This window comes from Meles meles, chromosome 3 (genome assembly GCF_922984935.1).
Source record: "Meles meles chromosome 3, mMelMel3.1 paternal haplotype, whole genome shotgun sequence".
Classification (NCBI taxonomy): Eukaryota; Metazoa; Chordata; class Mammalia; order Carnivora; family Mustelidae; genus Meles; species Meles meles.
The window spans coordinates 119,362,353-119,385,065 of NC_060068.1; the positions used below are offsets into that span (position 1 = coordinate 119,362,353).

Here is a 22,713-nt window from a genome sequence, read left to right on the forward strand (position 1 = left end):
AGTGTGAGTGTGTGACCCCATTTACTCCTCACAACTGTGGAGGTCAGAACAATTATTATCCCATTTTACTTGCGAGCAAACACTCAGAGGGGTTAAGTGGCTTGTTCCAGATCACTCGGCTGGATGACAGAACCCACCAGCAAACCCAGTGCTGTCTGGGCACAGAGCTGTGATGCTTTGTGTTGTGAACACAGCAACCAACTGCTGTGGGCAGAGGGCTGGGGGCTGTGTCAGGGTGGGCTTCACCCAGGAAGTGACATCTTAGCTGGATCTTGAGAAGTTCAAGTATACCGGGTGGGGGGGAGGGTACTGTTCATTTCAAGCAGAGGGGACAGAATCTATAAACACGGAATGGCAGGGTATGTGTGAGGGTAGGGGGGCTTGGCTCTGAGTTGGTTGGGTCTGGCCTAGCAGTTTGGGGTCATGTCATACAGGGCCATTTTGACGATTTTGATGTTATCCTATAGGCGGGTGCTTTCCTACAGACCACTGAAGGGTGTTGGCTAAGGGCATGACATGGTTAAGTTTGTGTTTTGATGAGTCTTCCAGGTGGAGTTGGGTGGTGGGGAGAGGATGGACAGAGGGAAGATGTGGAAGCTGGGAGACCAGTGTGTGAGGAATGGGAGGTGCCTAGCCAAGTAGAGAAATAATAAGGTCCAGCTTAAGGCAGGACAATGGTGGAGGCAACCAAGGCTGAAAAAGGGGTTCTGGTCTTGTGCTGACTCAACAAGGCCTGGGATGTGTCTGTGTCCAAGAGCAATACTGTATGTCCCCAGCTCCCACACATGGCCTGGCAGACATGAGGAACTCCCTCAGTGTTGGTGGGATGAACAGTGACAGACCTTTGCCCATCTGTGGGACTTGGCTTCATGTTGATAGGCCAGTTCCCGAGGAGTGTTCGGAGAAGGATGGCCAGAGATAGGCTGTGGGGTGCTGTGGCCAGGCTGGGACACCAGCTCCAGGGCTTTGTTGCACAGCTGACTTTGAAGGGCAGGAGGCAAGTGGCCCTGAATCTCGGGCCAGCCTTGACTCCGGCCTCAGTTGATTTCTGGGGTCATTTCCAGTGTCCCAGCTAGTAGTGAGGGTAAAATGGAAGGGTTTCTGGGGCCTCTTGAGCACTGTGGCTCAGCTCCCTCTCACCTCAGCTGGTGCCCTGTGTCGCCCTGGTGATGCCAACAGACAGAAGAAGACAGACAGACCAAGAGTTGCTGTACAAGGTCTTTTCTTTGTTGTCGTGGTTGGTTTGGTACATCTTAGCATCTGCGTCATACAAAGGGGGGAGCAACAGCCATGGCTTTTGGTCAGATTCAGGGGGCATGAGGGGGTGCCCCTCCCCTCCCCCCAGGCACTGACACATTTAAAGAAAGCAGAGCAACAAGGACACAGCACAGATGTGGGAAAGGGATTCCCCCGCGAGAGCAGGATGGTCGTCCTCACCTGAGTCTCGCTAGAACCCCCACCCCAGGACCAGCACAAACACCTGCCAATCTCTCCCCAAGGAAGGAGTGGGGCAGCCAGAGCAGGGAGGGGAGTAGGGGACATGTGGGGAAGGTATGTCCTCAGGCCTGGGAGACATCTCTCCCCAGACCTGAGCCATCTGATCCCCAGCTGCCTGTCCCATCAAGGGCATGCAGGACCCTAGGTTGGAGCAGCTGGGGGGTGGGGCGGGCAACTCTGCCAGCTAGGTGCTGGGGGCTCTCAGGGCTGGGGTTCTGCCCATCTCCTCTAGCCAGAGCCTGTAAGACAGCTCCTTTGCCCACCAGCTGTCCCACCTGAGAGCGACCTGGGTTGCTGAAATACTTCTGTTCCCTGTCTCTCTCTCCCTCTTCCCCTGCTGCTTTCTTCCCTCTCTGTCTCTCTCTCTCACACACACATACCCCTACTTAAGAGGGTCTGTTGACTTCCTGCTTGCCTTTGGGGGGACCCTACACGATTTTGCTGGTAAAGATACCTTCCAGGAGCTGAGGCTGCCCATGTGTGCAAGTCCTGGCTCACTGCCCACACCCAGCATGGGTGATCCAGAGAAGTCTTCTCATCTCTGCTGGTGAGCTCCCAGGCACACAAGTCTGGCCGTGGTCTTCCCTGGCAACCATGCATGCCCACAGCAGGTGCTGCCCACTCCCTTGCATCTCATTGTTTTCACCACATACAAATGATCGCTCCTTCTTACTTCCCTAGCTGGAGAGTGTCTCCCTGATATGTTGGTAAGTGTGCACTGAATTCTGGGACTGCTCCCTCCCCATCCAGGCCTCCTAAGTGTATCACAGGCACACTGTCCCACTTATGTGTGGCACACCCATCTCCCTCCCATCCGGTGGATCACACACACCTCCCACCCCAGGTACCTCATGTGAACATCCCTTCCCTGCCAGAGCGCACCCCACACATATCTTGTTCCCCCTCTCCCTCCACATGTGTGTGTTGCACACAACATCTTCACTGGGTCACATGTTAGCTTCTTCCCACAGTCAGGTCTGTATGAGGAATGATAGTCATCATGTCCCCCTGGATCTGACATTGATCCCCTGGCAGTGGCTGGAGGCAGGTGTGCGCCATGCTGAACTCCTCCCTTGCTACCACCTCCAGGAAGTCCTCTAGTCCTGCTTCTCAAGAGTAGGCCTGAGGAGTCTGGCAGAGTCTAGGCCATACCTCAGACTAATCCAGCTACCCTGGAGGGTACTCTTATATGGAGAAAACCCTGAGCCAGCTCTGGAGGTACAGAGGGGCTTTGGAGACCACCAGGTACATCCTCTGAGGGTCCCAGGATATCTGACATGGCTGGATTCCCCTGCTTACCTGAAGCTTCCTGAGCCTTGGTCTCTGCTGCCGATCTGGCACTCTCTGTGTCGTGGCACTACCTTTGAGATCTGTGGGCCCCTGTCAAGGAGGGGACTTTTTGAACACTTGGGATCCACATCTGTGTCTAGGTGGGGCTCACAGACAGGGTCTGGGGAGGCCTGGGGCCCCTGAATGGGCCCTGCCTATCTCTGTCCCAGGACCCTGAGGGCTCTAGAGAATGACCATCCTGCCCAGGAAAAGAGACACAGACAAGCAGACAATAGGGGTGCGAGGTGGCTCCCCATCACAGACACAGGCACAGACACAGGCCCCCTGGATGGGGGGCAGGACACAGGGGCACAGGGGAGGGGGCGGGGGAGAAGGGCAAATCCAGGGAGCTGGAGCTGCTGGAGCCCTGCTCCCTGGAGAAGGGACAGACCAGGGGATTTTTCTGGTTCCCTAAACATATGGATTGTTTTGTCTCGTCTTTAAAGTATTGCAGTCTAACTGATATGGCTTTAACTATTGGAAACGGACAGAGAAGACACATGTCTCTCTCTGAAATAAAAGCATAAATCCACTAACATGGAAAACCTGCAGAATGCAAACTGGGGTCAATGGGGCAGGAGCTTCGGGGACAGGCAAGTCGCCCTCTCCCTGGGCCCTGCTTTTGGGGTTGGCCCTGGTGGGGGCCCAGCATGGCTTCTCGGGGCTCTGCCAGGGTCAGTCCCAGGGGGCTTCTGAGGACCTCAGGCAGGAGCCCCCCAAGGGTGGGAGGACTGTAGGCCAAGAACAAGGTCTCCTCTTGGATGTGGCCACCTGTGACCAATGGTTTTGGGGCCAAGAGGGGGGCATCTTACCTATGTTTTTTTCTCCCCCAGCATGCATTCTGCACCCAACTGCCTATTCAGAGCTACACACGTGCACACGACAGTCTCAGCACATCTGACTTCTCTCAAACACATACTTCCGCCACATCTAACACATACCCTTCTCCCCAGACAAACGTGCCAAGCTGACTTGTGCAAACCCTACCACACATACAAGATGGCTAGAAAACAGATACGACACAGTCTCCATTCATACACACCCCCTCAAACAAGCCCACGTACACAAGGCTGCCTCTCACACACGATCCTTATCTAACACAGGGATGTGATTAACATACACACACAATCTCAAGACATATGTACACTCTAACGAAACACCTATAGGTACAATCTTAGGACACACAGCTGCTGATGCAGTCTCTGCCACACACACTCATGTGTGCATGGACACACACTTTCCTCTCTCATTTGCTCCTTGGCCCCTCAGTTCTTACACAACTGACTGAGCAGGAGGCCTTGACAGTTTGGGGTGGGGGGGAACAAATGTTATTTTCACACATCCCAGAGGAGAGTTTGTTCTTGGCCAATGAGATGAATGGACAGATGCCTTCTGTCAAGTGGGAACTGGCTTCTCCCCAAAGCCTTGGGGCTTTGGCCAGGAAGGGTCCTCCTGGGGACCATGGGGCCCTGGAAGCACATGGACAGGATAGGGTGGGGAAGAGGGGTGGATAGGAATGGGGGCAGCTTGGCTGTACCAATGGTGGGGTCCCATGGCATGGGCCACTGCTGCCCAATGGCTCCAAGTATTTTCTGGGGGGGCCTGGGTAGCCCCTTGGCTGGGCAAACTGGACCCAGCCTGGCAGTGGGGCCCCAGGACCCAAGTGGAAGAGGGGGAAACAAGGGGGTGCTCTACCCTGGGTCCTCTCCACAGATGAGTTAAAGTCCAAAGAGGATCCATTTGGAGGGACTGGCTTGGCAGGGGCTATGCCTCTTCGGGTGGGGGTTGGGAGAGGAGTGATCCTGGGTTGGGTGTCATCTCAGGGGAAGGAGAGAAGGAGAGCCCCAGCCTTCTGCCAAGACTTAGGCCTGGCCAGAATACAGCAGGGCCTCTCAGGCTGGGCCCTCACAGGGCAGGCTTACCCTGACTCCCTTCCTCAGAGCCAGGCCACTCAACACCCCTGCCCTGACCTGGAGGCCCACTGTGGGTCAGAGGACAAAGGTCGGCGTGCTGGGCAGGGTTGGAATGTGTTATTACTTTGGCTGGCTGGGGACAATGGTCCTCCTGGCAGTGGGGTGCATGAAGGAATGTATGGGGGTTACCACACTAGCATAGACCTTAGGCTTCCTTCCGGAGGGGACTCTCAGTACCTCTGACACTGGGTTCAATGCCCCCTACTCGGGGAGGGGGGGAAGCTGTGTTCCCTTTTTCAAGCAACTTGAAGTGAGGTGGGAGCTGGATACCCCGGGATGAAGGGGGTGTAAGGGAGTGCTGAGTGGGAGGAGTCCCTGGCCAGGGAAGGAGGGCAGAGGTCAACTGCGGTTTTCCCCTTCAGAACTGAGACTTAACTGAATAAAAAGAAAAGAAAGAACCAAAAAAAAAAAAAAAAAAAAAGGAACAAGTGGAGTGGGAACAGGGCAGGAGGGCCGGTTACTTCTTGAACATGTCCTGCAGTGGCCCCGGGAGATATTTGAGCACCGTGTCCAGGATGCTCTCCTCCTCTTCCTCCTCTTCATCCCCACAGCCTGCAGGGATAGCCTTCTTGGGCCGGGTGAGGCTCCCCTCGCAGGGCTGCTCCAGGGCGGCCTTCTCTTCTGCCTCCTTCTCTTCCTTCTTCTTCAGCCCATACTGGGGAGGAGGAGGGCAGACATGAGCATGAATGGGGCTCATGGAGAGAGCTGGGTGGGTCTCAAGGTCATGCAGGCTCAGCAGGGCCACTCATGGAAACTCCCCAAACCTGTCCTCTCATCTATAAAATAGGGATAAGGATGCCTTCCTTATGGGGTTGTGCCTGTCCTTAACAGGTGCTCCATAAGAGTCTGTGCATGGGGTTTCCTTTAAAATTAACACCTGCCCCTAGTAACTTCTCTGCTCTTCTGAAATCCCCCAAGATTTGACATCTGAACATCCTTCCTTATGTTTGGATGACAAAACTTGATCTGAGCTCATGGGAGGCTACTTACAGCCTGGATTTTTTGCAGTAGTGAGACTAAACTCATATGCTGAATTGTTTGGCCGAGGGTGACAGCTGTAAACCCATTGAGAGTGAGGTGCAAAGGTAACAGGTCCTCAGGCACTATGGTATTTTCCTAAAATTCCCAAATTCTGGATTGCAAACATTTGGTCTCCAATGTCTCAGGTACAAGATTGTGGACCACAGCCGCAAACATTAGGGAGCACGTCTCATGGGCATTATCTTATTCAATCCCCATAACACTCCTTCCAGGGAGCTGTGCCTGTGACACTCACTTTACCCTCTTAGGAGAGCAGCGCTCAGAGCTAGGTCTAAAGTTGGGGCTGCGGTTTGATGAGAGTTGGGGGGGGGGATGGGGGGGTGCGGGGCGGTGGCTTGACCTCCATGCCTTCTACTCTCCAGGCAGTTGGGAGGTGCTGACCTTGTCTCGGATCTGCTGCCGGACCTTCTCCCGCTCAGCCTCCATGCGTGCATGCTTGGCCTTACGCTCCTCTTCCTGCTGTCGCAGAGCCTCCTGTCGCTCCTCCTCCTTCTTCTGTGCGTCTGGGTCCTTCTCCTCCTCCCCCCCCAGCATCTTCCCCATATCCTTGGTGGCCCCTGGAGTGGATGGGTTGGGGAGGGAGAAAGTAGGGTCAGGGGGGTCAGGGCTGGGGATGAAGAGGCCTAGTGCTCTGCGGGTCCCTCCCAGCTGGGTTGGGACTCAGGTCAGGGAGTGAGGGGTGCTGGGCTCGGGGCCTCACCTCCAAGAGCCTGCTTCATGACGAAGTCCATGACGCCAGTTCCAGTTAGCGTGCCCTAGTGTGCAGTCAAGTTTGCATGCAGTGCTTCTGGCAAGGCCTGGCTCAGGGAGATGTGTCAACCTGTAGAGCAGAGTCGGGGATCAGACAGGCGAGGCCTCAGCTCACACAAATGGCAGCCTCCCCCTGGTTCAGGCCCCAGGCTCCATCAGCTGAGGCCAGGACCTGATGCCCTGGCACCCATGGGAAGGAGATGGAAAGGGGCTATTTCCTGAGTACTTGCTGCAGGTCAGGCACATATGTGTGGTCACATGTCTTCGGATTCTAAAACCTTCATCTTGACCATATTGCTTTAATTTGGTTGAAGCCAGGAGTGCTAGAAGGAACCCAGGAGTGCTAGAAAGAACCTGGAATTTGGAGTCAGGCAGACAGAGCTCAGTTCTTATACCTCCCTCAATTTTTGTTTGCCATGTGACATTCAGCCAGTTACTGAACCCCCTTGAGTCCTGGTTTCCTCGACTATATGAAAGAATGGCGGTGCCTCTTTTCCCAGCGCTACTGTGGAGACTGGAGAAAATTTCCGCCTGGCCCACTGGGTCAACCCCTAGATGGAATGAGCACACTTAGGGCCCCAGCAAATCAGAGGCCAGTTAAAAAAAGAACAGTCAGCTTGGATGAGCATATCCAGACTTCTGAAATTAGACAAATGGAGAAATAAGTTACTTTTATTGCAACAAACATGTAAGTTTTTGTGTTTTATAGCTTAATATTGATTTTTATTTTGAATTACACATGGGAGGTTGGAGACATGATAATCTTGGGGCTTAGGACCTTTAAAGTACCAAGCATAGGCCTTGTAAGCACTCAGCTTATGTTAGTCCTCCCCTTCTCTCTCAATTACCAACTTTCAGTTTTTATTATATTTTTAATTGTTCTTTTTTTTTTTTTTTTTTTGGCCTGAGAAGGTTTTCTCCAAATAAAATCTTTTTTTTTTTTTTAAGATTTTATGTATTTATTTGACACAGAGAGAGATCACAAATAGGCAGAGAGGCAGGCAGAGAGAGAGGGAGAAGCAGGCTCCCAGCCAAGCAGAGAGCCCAATGTGGGGCTTGATCCCAGGACCCTGAGATTATGACCTGAGCCGAAGGCAGAGGCTTAACCCATTGAGCCACCCAGGCGCCCCTCTCCAAATAAAATCTTAATGGGAATCTCAATATGCAAAATACATAGAAGTGGAACTATTCGAATGTTAATGGGGAGGGGTGGAGCTTCCCTCCTCCATTGACCTCCTCCTACCTTGTTCCCTCCAAATCCCTGAAAATTTCAACCCTGATGTAACTCTTAGGTTTCCTTTCTAGTTCCACCATTCAGTTTCACAGTTTTTTTCCATAGACAAAGACACCACAAATCCCTTTTTGGGTGTGGAGGGGAACATCCATGAGCTATCCAAAGTGTGATGTAATCTCCTGGGGCCAGGCCTCCTCCCCGGTGCCTGGGAGCCTGCATAGCCAGGAAAAAGGGAAACAGTGGCAGAGAAGCAGCCTGGATATCACAACCAGGTTGAGTTCAAGGTCACTGGCTTTTTGTTGATGATGAATTTTCCTCATTTCTTTCAAAATGAGAAAACATATCAGCAGACTGAGATCTTTCCATCAAATGGGGCCCGGGAGTTTATTTGAGGACTTCTACAGGATCATACCACCCGACAGGTTGTTTGGAGGAGGGCAAGTCATGATGGAGTAGAAAAATGTTGCCAGGGGCTTTAGCATCAGACATCTGGTTAGAAGTCCAGGCTCTGATCACTCCCGGGCTGTGGCCCCCTGGGAAAGCAGTGTGCTCCCTGCCAGTGACAGGAGTAGTAAGCCTACCCTTGTACTGATATTTGAAGAAGAGGAGATCCTGGTCAAGTGCCTGGTGTGTAGCAGCTGCTAGTTAGTGTGGGCCGTTGCTGACTGCATGTTTATAAGGACATGCAAAAAAGGAGCAGGATTTCTAGGAAATGCAAAGAACCCACCCTGACCCAGAATTCTGAGTTTGAAAGGCAGTTCAGCTCAGTCAATTAAGATGTTTTCACTTGATTCAAAAACACTTCGAAGAGACTACATTTCTAACAACAGGAAATGAACAATTTAATAATCAAGTGATTTCAGGAACTACTGGGTTCCTCCTCTCTGTTTCCATGCAGCTTAAGGAATTGACAGGTGGTGCTGGGGGACACAGGACTCTAATTTGAGATGCCTCAAATTGGTCCACAGGGCACCTGGGCTTTAGGTCCAGCCTCATGCTTAACTTGTGGCTCTGGCAAGTCTCTCTCCTGGACCAGATGATCTTCTGGGCCTTCTTCCCAGTGGTTCTGTTGGAGCAGTTCTGCAACATTGAACTGCCAACCACCCAACTGTGTCCTCAAATCCTTCTTCTGTCTTGGTTCTGTGACTTAGTTCTTTCCTCTCCTCCATCTCCTACCATACTCCCTCCTCTCCTACTGCTCCCTCTTCCCTCCCCACTCCAGTTTTGCTGCCTCCTGTTGATCCTTTCCTTTTTTCAGTAAGTGTTTTCCCTACGACCCTGACTTTAGCCCGTGCCTCTTTTTCCTCTCTAAAGTTTCCCTAGGAGAACTCATCCTTTAATGATACCTAGACATCTGTGGGCTCTCAGACCCCTATATTCATTTATCCAACAAGTTTCAGTTAAGCATCTACTATGTACCAGGCAGTGTGTTAGGTACTGGGGATTTAAGAGTGAACAAGACAAAGTCCTGCTCCCATGCAGATTACATTTCAGAGTGTGTGAACTGAGTGAACGAGTGTGTGTGTGTGTGTGTGTGTGTAGGGAAATGGGCAATAAATGAGTCAAGAAGTACACTTGCCTTCCTCTTGAACACCTCCCTCTGGATATCCCATGGCACCATTCAAAGTCAACATGCCATCTCTCTATCACCACACCATCTCCTTCTCTGGACTCTTCTGCTTCTAAGCATCTATTCAAGGAACCTTGATTACCACCCCTCCCCACCCCACAATATGCAAAGTACATCTACTCAGTGAGGGCTGAGTCTTCTGGATACTTACATCCCTGTCACTCGAGGTGCACCCCCCCTGTAGCCTGCTGGGATTTAGTAGCTTCTTGGGTCCACCCCAGAGTCCTGCTGCCCACTCCCAGCATGGCTCTCTCAGCTCTCAAGTAATTTCTTGTTCATCTTGTTGAGGCTTCCTTAACCAATTTCTCAACGCCCAATGTCCTCCTCCCCTATCCCCTTCAACAGACAACTTTCCTCCCACTTCATGTGGTGTGTTGGAAGGCTTGTGGGCTCTGGGTCAGGCATACCTGACTCTGATCCTGAATCTGCTACTTTTTAGCTCTGTGATGGTGAGTAATTGTCTTAACCTCCCTCCCTCCCTCATGAAATGAGGATTACAATACCCCTTTGAAAGGTTAGAAATAGTGTATACAATGCCTTTGGCACATGGTGGGGGGGCTTGGTAAATGGTGACTGTTATCAAAATGATTGATGCCAGGTGATATGAGCTCCTGCAGCCTTCCTTCCTAGTTTCTGAAGATGAGGTCCCTCTCCTTCCTCCTGAAGTTAATCTATCTGCCTGAGCTGCAGATCTTCTCTCCTTTAGGCTTTCATGTTCCGTCTTCCTCCCATCCTCAGTCTCTTCTCTATGGGTCCCTTTATCCCCTTCCTTCTTCAGCTCCTGCTCTGAACCACTTTTCCCTTCCTCTCTGCCCTCTACCTTTGTGACGAAGGGGTCTCCCCTTGGTTTCTCCACTCCTTCACCTCCGGGTCAGCCCTGCGGCTCTGTGAGATCAGAGATCCGCTGGCTCTACACTGCCACCAAAATTGCCCTCATCAGGGCACCTGGGTGGCTCAGTGGGTTGAGCCGCTGCCTTCAGCTCAGGTCATGATCTCAGGGTCCTGGGATCGAGTCCCGCATCGGGCTCTCTGCTCAGCGGGGAGCCTGCTTCCCTCTCTCTCTCTCTCTGCCTGCCTCTCTGTCTACTTGTGATCTCTCTCTGTCAAATAAATAAATAAAATCTTTAAAAAAAAATAAAAAAAAATTGCCCTCATCAGAGCCACCAGAGGCCTCCCAGATGCCAGATCCTGGAGCGTTTTCCCATCCCTCTATAGCGTCAGATGTTGATGAGGACCTCTATTCTTTCCCCATCCCTCTATTTTTCAGCCCTCTTCTTGGATCTCCTGAATTCTATGACAGAGCACTACTGTGGTTTTCAGCCTCCTTCTCAGAGAAGTCTTCTCTCTCTTTCCTTTAAAATGTAGATGTTAGGGGCGCCTGGGTGGCTCAGTGGGTTAAGCTGCTGCCTTCAGCTCAGGTCATGATCTCAGGGTCCTGGGATCAAGCCCCACATCGGGCTCCTTGCTCAGTGGGGAGCCTGCTTCCCCCCTCCCCGCCTGCCTCTCTGCCTGCTTGTGCTCTCTGTCTGTCAAATAAATAAATAAAATCTTAAAAAAAAAAATGTAGATGTTCCCCAAGTTATCTCTCTCCTTCTTCCTTCTCCTGCTGTGCCTCCTTCCCCCACTGTTTCCCTTGGGAATATCACCTAACCCTATTGATTTATGCCCTTCTTTATTCACAGACACTCTCTCCACCACTTGCACATTTAAATCTCGGCTGGAGGGGCGCCTGGGTGGCTCAGTGGGTTAAGCCGCTGCCTTCGGCTCAGGTCATGATCTCAGGGTCCTGGGATCGAGTCCCGCATCGGGCTCTCTGCTCAGCGGAGGGCCTGCTTCCCTTCCTCTCTCTCTGCCTGCCTCTCTTGTGATTTCTCTCTATCAAATAAATAAATAAAATCTTTAAAAAAAAAAAATAAATCTCGGCTGGATATTGTCACAAGGATAATCTCAGATTCAATCTGTCCAAAGATCAATCTCACCCTTGTTTCCCTCACCCAACCATTTTTTCTTCTAGTGTGCCTTGTTCCAGTTGCCTCAGCTGAAAACTCTGGAGTCAGTGATTTCTTTATTCACTCACTCACTCACTCACTCATACTACTAATAGTTTCTGAGCATCTACTCTGCCAGGTGCTATTCTGGAGGCTGGGCTGTAGGGAAAATGGGAGTCATGTTTGCTCTCACAGCATTCAGTTAGCTGGGGAAGTAGACACTGGACAAAAAACTACACAAGGAATTGGTGAATTAAAACTGGGATGGGGTGCTGAGAGAAAAGTCTGGAGGCCTTCTGCATCTGTACCCTCTTCTGCTACAGCCACTAATGTCTTGGTTCAGGGCCTTGAGGTTCTGGATTGGTGCATAATCTCTACGTCTGTCCCTCCCTCAGCTCTCATCCGTCCTCCACATGGCTGTCCAATTAGTCTTCCTGACGGGCAGATCTGCTCATCAAACACACCCTGCAGTGGCTCGCCATGGCCTTGTTAAACTGACCACAGTCCTTGTGCTGACCTTCAAGTCCTGCACAGTCTAGCACCTGCCTGCCTTGCCGTTCCTTTCCCATCCCTTGCATGTGGCTCTGCTTCAGCTATACCTGAACACATATTCTATTTGAAAACCACTGGGCATTTGTTCCTGCTGTTTTTACAGCTTGGGAGCCTCTTAACCTCCTCTCTGCCAGTTCAAATCCTAGCTTCACTACTTACTAAGCAACCTTGAGCAAGTGGTTTAATCTTTTCTCATTTGTAAAATGGAGACGATAATACCCTAGGCATTTTGTGAGCATTAAATGAGATAATACAAATAAAGTGCTCAGCTGAGTGCTTGGCACACAGTAGGTGTGCAGTACATATTAGCTATCATCATTATCATCATCATCATCACTGTTAAAGCAGCAGCAACAGCAATATTAATTTTCAAAGCTCCCTCTCAAACATCACTCCCTCTGTAAAATATCCCAGATCTCCTGGGTGAGATGTGATGGTGTCTTCCTCTTCTGAGACCCACGGTACTTTCTAGAGCAGCCTTGCCTGCCTGCAGCTCATGCACTCTGTCCAGCTATGTGTCTTTCCCTTCCTGATCACTCTGAGTTCCTTTCAGGGGAGGGCCTATATCTTGTTCATTTCCCTTATCCCAGAGTCCATAACGTCTCCTGGTTCATGGTAGAGCCTCATGACATATTTGCTGTGTTGAATTTAATGTGTGCCAGCGAGTATGTGAGTATATGCATTCAGAGTGTGATCCTGCGTGTCTAGCTCTGAACTTCGGCATCGTGTGAGGCTGCGTGAGCGTGTGTGCAGGCGTGTGTGTAGATATTTTGCCATATGCCTGTAGGAGTGCTGAGGTCGGGCAGGTTGCATGCTGTTGAGGATTTGGGCCAGACCGCCAGGAGGCGCTCCTCAGCGGTTCTGCGGGAAACCTTGGTCTATTCCTGCGCGGGAAGGGTGGTGGTGGTGGTGGTGATGGTTGTGGGGTGGTGGTGGTTGTGATGCTGGGCTGGGGGAGGGGAGACAAAAAGGGGGAGAGAGAGGGGTGCTGCTGCAGCACGTTTCTCTGCCATTAGCTCATCCAGAACCTAGGATACATCTTCAGCTTTCCCTCCCCGACTTCCTCCAGCCTGTCCCAACCTGAAGGCAGCGGAGGTACCTCCTTCAGGCTTGGCCTTCTGAGCCCCAAGCGGTTTCGGGACTGGGCCCCGCCATCCGACAAGCAGATTCGGGCACCTGCAGTGTTTGTCCTTGTAGCTGTTTTTCTGTTCTTATGGCTCAAGTCCAGGCTATATTCACCGCAACTCAGCCCAACACTCATTTCCTTTTCACAGGGGACCCTAACGCTAATGGCGGTGGCAGAGACAGGGGATGTCCCTTTATCCCCCACCCCACCCCCACTCTACGCCCCTGGAAAGGAGAACCCCTGGGGGAGGGGAAGGAGCAGTGAGGGATGGGAGGGGGTGGGGAAGCGGCTCCCTCAGAAAAGCAGAAGTGGCGGGGGCTTCTTGGTTCCCCCGCAGTAAAGCATAGGAGTCCAGGCGCCCCTCTCTCGGTCTCCTGCGGAGACCAGCACAGCCAGCAGCTCTGCCCTGGAGCTCGCGGTTGGCCACTGAGAGCGCCCCTCCCCCAACACACAAAGCTCCAACCCCAAGACCCAGCGTGGTATCAAACTTTGATGGGGTAGGGGCAGAGTGGGGCCCGCGAGGGCCTCAGATGGGGCGGTAACTAATGACCCCGGGCAGAGAACGTGCGCTGGCCAGACCTCGGCTCCTCCTCCTCCGAGGACAAATGGTCCCCTTGGTCCCTCACCTCCAATCGACGTTTGAGGCTTTCCTCCCCTCCACCTTCGGCCTGCCCTCCCCCTTCCCGGTGCCCTCTGACTCACTCGGGGAGCTGGAACCCCTTCGGGGGCGGCTCCCTCCTCCCGGGCGAAGAGGGCTCTGGAGGGTTCCAGGTTAAGCACAGCCTGAAGTAGCTTAGATCGACGTCCCCCCATCCCCAACCCCGTGAGCTCGAAGTTGTTCTCTAGGTTCAGACTTGAGTCTCCCGCCGCCCTCGAGGCGGTCCTGGCTCCCCGCGAGCCAGGCTGTTTCGGACTTCTGCCGGGAGGTCTCCGGGGCAGGGCCCACTCCTCCCTCCCAGTTTGCTCCGGCCTCACTCCCATTCCTCTGCCTGCTCCTTTTCACCCTCGCGGGGAGCTGTCCTTTCAGCACCACGGCGAGCGCGCCCTGGAGGGTCCCAGATGCTGCCGCGCAGCTGCCCTTTCCGGCTCCCGGCCAGTCTTGGGGAGCTGTCCCCTCGAAAGCCGTACTCCCCAGCCTCCCCTGCAGCCTCACAGCGAGAGCCGGGACCCTGTTGCCCACAGCCCGGCTCCGCCCTCCCGGCCCGTGGTTAGCACCGACCTGGCGGTCCACGAAACCGTCTGAGCCACTGCAGGGCTCCGGGCGTACTCAGCGAGGCAGTTCTTCTGCTATTCCAGCTCCCGCCGCCGCCTCGTGCAACTCCACCGGGCGAGCTGGGGCCGCGGCTCCTGCCGCGGGCGGCTGCCGGAGGCGCCCTCCAATCACGCCCCTCAGCCAGGCCCTGACGTGCTACCGCTCCCCTTCCAGATGGGAAATTCAAATCTCTCTCTCTCTCTCTCTCTCTCTCTCTCTCCCTCTCCCTCTCCCTCTCGCTCTCCCTCTTTCCTCTGCCTCTCCCTCTCCTTCTCCCTCTTCTTTTCTTCTCCCCCCTATCTCCTCCCTCTCTCTTCTCTTTCTCCTCCCCCTTCCCCTCTCCCTTTCCCATTCTTCCTCCTTAGCCCATCTCTTTTCTCTCTCCAGTCCCCTTCCCCCTCCACCTTTCGCCGTCCCGTCCCCCCAAGACATCCCTCTGCCCCTCCTCCCCACGCCCCCTGCAGCCACCTCTCCTGGCCAGAGCTCTTAAGATCACAAGCTTCTTGCTTCAATGCACTGAGGGGAGGATGGAGGGTTCTTTAAAGCAAAGCTCCAAGACCACCTGCTCAGTAAAGCCCTCCTGATTTCCTCCAGGAAGAATTGGTCACTCTCTTCTCAGGACTTCGGCCATCCCTAAACACACTCCTGTTTCAGAGGCTTTTCTTCCTCTGTATGCTTGTCTCTTGCCTGTGAGCTCCTATAGGACAGGCCTACCATCAGAACATCTTTACAGCCCCTTAGCACCATGTCCTGGCACAGGAGTACTCAAGAAATACTGATGGATGACGTGGGTAAGGCCCCAGCAGGGGATAAGGAATCCTTCATGTGGACCCAGAGGAAGAAGGCTGCTGCAGAATTCAGTGTAAAATTCACTTGCCAATGCCTTGTAGATCTGATATCCTGTGAAGAATCAGGAATCCTTTGGCCAACTTTATTCTAGAAGCCTATGTCTTTCTCTTGTATGGCCAGGTAAGAAAAGGGTCCTCCAAGAGGCAGGGCAACATCTGTCCCCACCCCCCAGGACCTTCCTCCTCCTTTCACATTAATTTCTCATTTTATTACTGTCTCCTAATGAGCCTCTCTATTCTGCCTGCCATCTTTTGGCTCTAAAATGCTTCCTTTAATCCAGACCAATGTGTAAGAAAATGGCTTAGGAAAGGAGGGGCCTTGTATCAGGCCTTTGAAAGATTTGCAGGAGTTTATGCATCAGTCAAGGTTATGTCAGAGTGAAGATGACTTCTGCTTCTGTAAGGGGATGGCTTCCTTCCAAGGAGGGAGCTGCAAGAGCTGCAGAGGGACAGGATTGGGAGAGGAAGGAGGTATGATTTTGTTCCAAAAGGAGGGGACTGTTCCTTTGCACAAGTTCACAGCAGAGACCTCAAAGTGAGGGACCTCCACAGGTCAGAGGCCATTGGTAGAACCACCCTCCTTGCCTGTCCTCTTCTATGGCTCATCTCTGTACATCTCTGTACAGACTATGGGGCTTGGTATAGGGAAGACCCTTTATTTATGGCTGAGTTCTGTTTAACACTGTGTTGGGCCATGCTTATTTTTCATTTTTCTTCCCTTTCCTGAGGCAGACACTCATGGAGGAGGGGCAGAGGGGAGGCTGTTTGATTAGAGTGACTTCGACTTGCCACTAATGCCTGAGGGGAGATCTGGGCAGGGAAATCTGACATCATGCCATTTCAAGACTCACAGCCCTCCTCCTCTCTCTCCTTCTCCCTCCTTTCTCCCTGTTCTTCTAGAACAGAAGCTCAGTGAATGGGACCTGGCTGGCAGCACTCTAGTTACAATTGGGGTTTTTCCACAATGGGCATTATCTTTAACATGAACATCAACCAAGCTGGGCTAAAAATCCAGCCATCTTTCAGAAAAATACTGAACTCAGTTCTGGATACCATACTTTAAGATGGATTTGATAAGCTTGTGTATGTTTAGAAGAAAAGGGTGGTTTGATGGTGGGTGTCTGAAAATCAGGTCAAATGAGGGAGAGTTGAAGGATTTGAAGATGTTTCATCTGGAGGGGAAGATGCTGAAGGGGCAGGCCTTGCTCAGTTTGTAATTCCAGCAGTTAGCATGATGCCTGACAGAGCTTGTGCTAAGGAAATGCTTGTTGGATGAATGAATGACCGCTGCAAGGAAAGAGGAGTACTCTTGTTTTTAACAGCCCCAAAGACAGAATTGGAGCAATGGGGGAAAGGTAAATGGAGGCAGACAGAAACTCTATGAGAAAGAATCTTCTCTCAATTGGAGTTGTCCAGCCATAGAATGAACTGTCTCATATTAGGTAGTGAGTTCCCCATCCCCTGGAAAAATGACAGCTGGGTGGCAGGTGACAGCTAATGCCCCCTTTGAACTCAAGCTTCTGTGTCTATAAAAAATTGTATGAGCTGACATGAATCATGTCTAGCTGCAGAAAATCTTACTGGTGAATAAAAGGACAACTCTGTCAAGCCTTGTTGGCTTTATCCTGTTGAATGATTAGGGGTAAATCAGGGCACTGTAGCCACCGATGCTTTCATTTGAAGAAAGATGGTGGAGACCTGAGTACTTGCTCCCTGTTCACTCTTGCCAGCCTAGTCATGGTTCCTAAATAATGTCCATGTAGAAAAGTCACTAAATATTTTAGCCATTTCCTAATGATTATAATACTACTAATCATAGCAACCATTATGTCTCAGGTGCTTAGTTTGGTGCTTTGCATAAATTACATTCTCTCCTTTAGTTCACACAAACCTCTGTTTCCAAGATGGGGAAGTCGATCCCCTGGGAGATACAGTGAGTCTTTGGCATAGCTGGAATTCCAGCCCAGGCCTGCCTGATGCTGAGCTCTGGGGTTCTTTCACCCCACCCTGGGCTGCTTCTCTTCCGACACATCCCACAGCCTATGGAAATGTAACTTTTGCTCTGCAGATTTTTTTTTTTTTTACGTTGACATTTATCATCTTCCCTGTTCTCCAGATTCTCAAAAAAAAACAAAAAAAACCCCCAAACCAAAAGCCTGCCTTGAATTCACACCCAGATTGGGGTCCTCATGTCATGTGGGTTGTCAGCATCTCCTTCATCTCCTGAATCTCTAATCCAGCGGCTGTGAGTCGCCCCCCCCCCCTCCCCTAGCCAGCCTGCTCTGTAGACAGCTTGTAAGAGTCACCTGGTAAAATATAGATATGGCTCTGCTAAAGATGTCTTACCCTGGCTCGGGCTGAATCTCCACTTTTATTTATAAGCCCTGTGGTCTGGGACCGGGGGCCAGATTTGAACAGATTTTTAAAATTATATGTACATGTCTTGAATGTTCACTAGGAAACCAACCAAGAGAGCTAATGTAAGTACTTTGTGTGAGGATCGAGGAACAGTGTGTGAAGAATGACAACTGTCAGAGCCCATAAATGCGGTGATCAGTGAGAATGGCGTTTGTCCAAAGGTCAGACCATTTCTGCGCTGCAGTTGCCTTGGTCCAGAGGGCACTCTGGATGCAGTGCGGGCTGTGAGGAAGAGCCTGCTGGCTGGGCTGACCTCAGCTGGGAGTGAAGCTGGGGGATGCAGGGAGGCCTCAGAATGCTCCTGACACCAACTCCACAACCTGCCATTCTACCTTGAGCCTGGAGGGGCAGAGTTGGTCTTGGTTTGAGGGGGTGGCCTGTTTGCCAGAGGCAGAAACAGAACTGTGGGGGTGGTGTGCAGGGAAGGGCTTCTGGCTACCTTGCTCATCTGATGAGTGCCTCCCTTCTTGTCACTGATAATGGCTAGGGTGCCACGGTCAGGATATGAGTCTGTCTCCTTTACCATGAGTGGCAGTGTGAAGGTAAACCCATCGATGTGCAGTGGGGCCTGTGCTTGTGTGCCCGCCGGGGCAGGGCCATGTGGGGGCAGTAGGGTCCACGTGGAGGGACGCAGGTGCTCATTAGGCAGGTGTAGGTCTGTTGCTGTGTGATTCTCAGCATGCGGGGATGTCTCCCTCCCGATGCGGAGCATCCCTGACATGGGCGTATCACCAGGTGTAAAGCCAAGCGGGCTGTCGGTACAGTGGAATGTGTTTTACTGGCATGGTATGGTGGGTTGGGTGTCAGGCATAGTTATCGCCTGCAGCTGGGCAGCTTGTGCAGGGTACAAGCACGCAGAGTGGTGTTTACTGTGGCAGCTGCCAAGGCTCGAGTCATGTCACCATTTCTGTGTGATGGTGTACGTCTAAGTGTCACTGTCAAGGAGAAATGACACAGGGGATAGGGTATTACCATCAGTATGACATGGGGCCATCATCGGCGCCAAGGGTGCAGGTGTGTGTCACAGTGGACTGGCACACATGTCACTGTCATTGTTGGGACAGAAGGGATGTATATGTGTGTGCAGCCAGGAGTGTGTCATCACCACTGCACAGGCATAAATGTGTCACTGAGTGTGACTGATTCCTCCTTTTCCATTTTTTCCCTCCTACCAGAAAGGCCCTTGGCAACCCAACCTGCTAGCTCCTGCCCCACCTGGGAAGCTGTATAAACCTTTGGATTCTGTTACCCACTTTTGTTTCCCAGAAAGAAGGTTCCTGGCTCCCAATCTGAACCCTGACTCACTGGTGTGGCACATAGTGTGTGTGGGAATCCCTTGAGGAGCCCCTCTCTATCCCACAGCCCTGCCCCCAACTTGGAGCCCCTCCCCAGCCCAGCATCCTCCTACCAGCTCCGTAGAGGTCCTCTGCCACCCTTCATCCCATCCCCACCCTCCCAGATCCAGGCACTCATTAGCATGTCAAAGCAGTCCTCTTGCAGCCCACGCGGTGTACCCTGGGATATCCCCACACAGTTAGCTCCCTCTCATCTTGAGCTTTCCTGAAACCTTACATTTTCATGTCTGCCACACCAGTCTGTGGTTCCCCTACCATCCGGCACAGGGAGGATGCTTTGGGGATAAATCATTCCTCCTTTGCATGGTTCTTTTTCTAACTCTCTGCTGGGACTTCTGCCTCCCCTCCTCTAATCTAAGCCCTTCCGTCCCTCTAGGGTGTGGTTGGATCACCTTTCCATCAGGAATTCTTCCTGATGATCCTAGATGCTCATGTCAACCCAGATCCAGACAGTGCCTCCCATCAAGCCTCCTCATCTGAGTCCTAGCCCTGGACTTGCTCAGGGACAATAGGGGGAGCATCAGAGTTTGCCCCATGTCCTCAGGAAGTTCCCGTTCCAGAATGTCCCTCCATCCTTGTGACACTCGGTCCCTTTTCCCCTTCCCCATGTGAAGCCCATGCTCAGAAAGATAGTTTTTATATCTTAGAATTCTTTTCTTAGGCACATGAAAACAGAATAACAGAGTGCCAGAATACTAGAATCATAAGCAAAGACCTTTCTAGGATAACATTTAGAATCACAGACTCTAGAATGACAAGCTCTCTAAATACTGTATAGGCAAGAGTGGCCCACTCTTCCTCAGAGCCTCTGGGGTGGGAGACTTGTTAAAAAAGATTTTGAAGGGGGCGCCTGGGTGGCTCAGTGGTTTAAGCCTCTGCCTTCGGCTCAGGTCATGATCTCAGGGTCCTGGGATCGAGCCCCGCATCGGGCTCTCTGCTCAGTGGGGAGCCTGTTTCTCCCTCTCTCTCTGCCTGCCTCTCTGCCTACTTGTGACCTCTCTCTCTGTCAAATGAATAAATAAAATACTAAAAAAAAAAAAAAAAAAGATTTTGAGGGCCTCTTCCCATGTGAACTGAACCAAAATCTCTGAGATGGGATCCCAGGGCTTTGCATCAGTAAAGCCCCCAGGTGATTTGGATACACTTGCTAGTTGAAAAACCCTTGCTTTGGGCCACTGAAATCTAAGACTCATGTGATTCTGGGCCATGGTCTTAGAGAAAAAAAATACTGAATCATGAAATCATAGAATATTCTAGGATTCACAGAAGCTTAGATTCAAATAATTACACACATTCACTCACAACTCTAGGATTTTAAATTCCATGAATCTTAACACCTAGAAATCAGGGAGTTGGAAGTGACCCTGGAGTGTGATTTTGTTCTGTTCTAGGAGGAACTTTTCCTTTTCAGCCTCATCACTCCTTTTGGAATGCAAGGCTTTTTCCCCTGTCCCTTGCAGGGCTGCCTCCACGGTGTCGCCTACATTTGTGAAGATAAATGTTCTTTCCATCTTGGTGCAAAGGCAGCTGGCAGAACCCCTGCATTTATGGAGCAAGTGAGTTGGAAATGACTTCTGCTTTCCATTTAGGACCAGCACACCCTGGCCCACAAAACAGATCTTGCTCTTTGATAAAATGAATCGGAGAGGACATTATTACTGTTTCATATTTGAGGAACGTGGACAAGACAACAGAGGTTAATAAGCTCATGGAGCTTCTGGTCAAGGAAATGAAAGAGAGAGAGAACACCGACAGATAGCAGAATGCTATTTGGAGATTGATGGGCATGTGTGTGTGCGCGCGCGCGTGTGTGTGTGTGTGTGTGTAGGGGAGTGGAGTGAAGGGAGGAAATAAAACATGCATAAGAAATCAGCAATGGAAGGTACCTTTCCAGTCATCTACCCCAGTGTTCCTAATTTATAAGTGGGAAACAGAGACCTAGAAAAAGGAGAGGCCTTTTTTTAATGCCACACAGCTGGTTTAGGAAACTCCTAACTCTGAGGCAAGTATTCCTTCTTAGTCACAACTCAGAATACAGCTCCACACTTCTTACAACATGTGCGGGTGCCAAGCATTGTTGTAGGGATGTTAGGGACGTCAGCCCTCCCAGCTGCACCACGGCCCCACGCAGCAGGTATTTTTTGCTCATTCATTCATTCATTCATCAAACACGTGTGGAGAGCTCACGCCATGCCACGCACTCTCCCAGGCGGACAAAGATGTATAGGACGTTTCAGAGTTTCTTTTCCCCTCGTCAGTCCACAGCGCGGGATGCATCTACCCCATAGAGGGATATCGTGCAGACCATTCACGGACTCAAGAGCCTTTCAGATTGGAACCTCCGATGGGAAGCGCTCAGAAGCAGACGCAGGAGAGACATGGCCGTAAACAGTTGACAACAATACAACACGCTAAGTGCTGTCTTAGGGAACAGGCAGCTCTGGGGAGCAGAATGAAATACACAGCTTGCAAGGCAGATGGGATTGGAAGCCCAAAGCAGGGAAAGGACAAGGTGGCTGCCTCCCGGGCGGGGCGGGGGGCAAGTCATCTCGGGCTCCAGCCACACAGAGATGGGGTTCAAGCTCAGCAGCCCTCTGCCCTGCCCCACCCCCTAAGCCAGATGGTGTGACTTTTCTTTGAGACTCAGTTTTCTCCTCTGTGAAAGTGGGAGGATGATCCCGCCCTCCCAGGGCGATTTCGAGGCTCAGGCTCACATAAAGACACGGATTATGAAACAGCAGCTGAGCCTCAGCAAGCATTGATTCTCTTCCCCTCCGGCACCTTAGTAAGGTGGGGGTTTACCTCTGGCGTTTGGGGCAGTGGGATCATTAGACAAAACCTCCCTTTTCTGATCTTGGTCAGAGAGCTCTGCCTCACGATTTCCTTGAGTTTAAGTTGCAATGAGAAAGAAGAGAATTTGAAGCTTAGAGGAAAATTGGGGAGATGTTTCTTCTACCTCTTCACCCCTTCTCTGCGCTTCTTCCCCTCTTGTGCGGCACACCAGGGACTGGGATAAGGTCTTCCCAAATAGGAACCACCTGAAGGAAGTCCAGAGGAGGCTTTGACTTCAGGCCTAAGAACAGGAGGAATTTTCCATCCACAAATCTGAAAATGGCAGCTCTGTGCCACTCAACCTCCAGTTGTTGTTTTTTTTTTTTCTGGCAGGAAAACAAAATAAAGCCAAATCACCTTTTATTTGGCAAACAAACAAAGGGTTGGAGAGGTCTTGGGCAGATGCAGTCAGGGAAAAGAGGAAAGGTAAAAAAGGAAGAGATTTTCATTCACAGAGCCTCTCACCGTGGTAGGTGATTCATAATCTTTATCTGATTTAATCCCCACACCGGTGCCTCCATTACCTGAAATGTCATCAGCTCCACTTCATATTGGTATAAGGATATTCAGACTTAGAGAGGTTAAGCACCTTGTTTGGGGTAACACAGTGGAGAAGTAGGGGCATCAGCGTTTAAACTTGGTGTGTCTCCGTAGCTGGCCGAGTTTCCAGAGGGTGAGTAAATGGGTTTCTGGAAGCTGAGCCTGGGTCTGCAGAGTTTGGATGACCTTGCTAGGACACCTATATGGGGACCTTGCCACAGGCTGGTCCTTAATGGGACTGAGTGTTCCTGGTCTGAAGGTGATCAAAAGTTATGGGAGTCTAGCTCAGAACCCCTAAATTATGCTGTGTGGATTTATATAAGAAATCTCCTTCCATGGCAGCCCTTT

At 51.4% G+C, this 22,713-nt stretch overlaps 1 protein-coding gene across 2 annotated transcripts in view; it reads right to left on the reverse strand.

Moving 5' to 3' along the window:
* Positions 1–1,204: 1,204 nt before the first annotated feature.
* Positions 1,205–22,713, reverse strand: part of CPLX2 (complexin 2) — an 82,066-nt gene continuing 60,557 nt past the window's right edge. The window contains exons 1-4 of one of the 2 annotated variants that reach the window (XM_046001056.1): positions 14,340–14,605; positions 6,541–6,660; positions 6,222–6,397; positions 1,205–5,454 (exon numbers count right to left, since the gene is read on the reverse strand). In XM_046001056.1, the coding sequence (XP_045857012.1) occupies positions 5,257–5,454; positions 6,222–6,397; positions 6,541–6,571 (405 nt within the window). In that variant the 5' untranslated portion in view covers positions 6,572–6,660; positions 14,340–14,605 and the 3' untranslated portion in view covers positions 1,205–5,256. Of the gene's footprint in view, positions 5,455–6,221; positions 6,398–6,540; positions 6,661–14,339; positions 14,606–22,713 lie in introns of those variants that run through there. The other variant, XM_046001057.1, reaches the window with a different exon arrangement.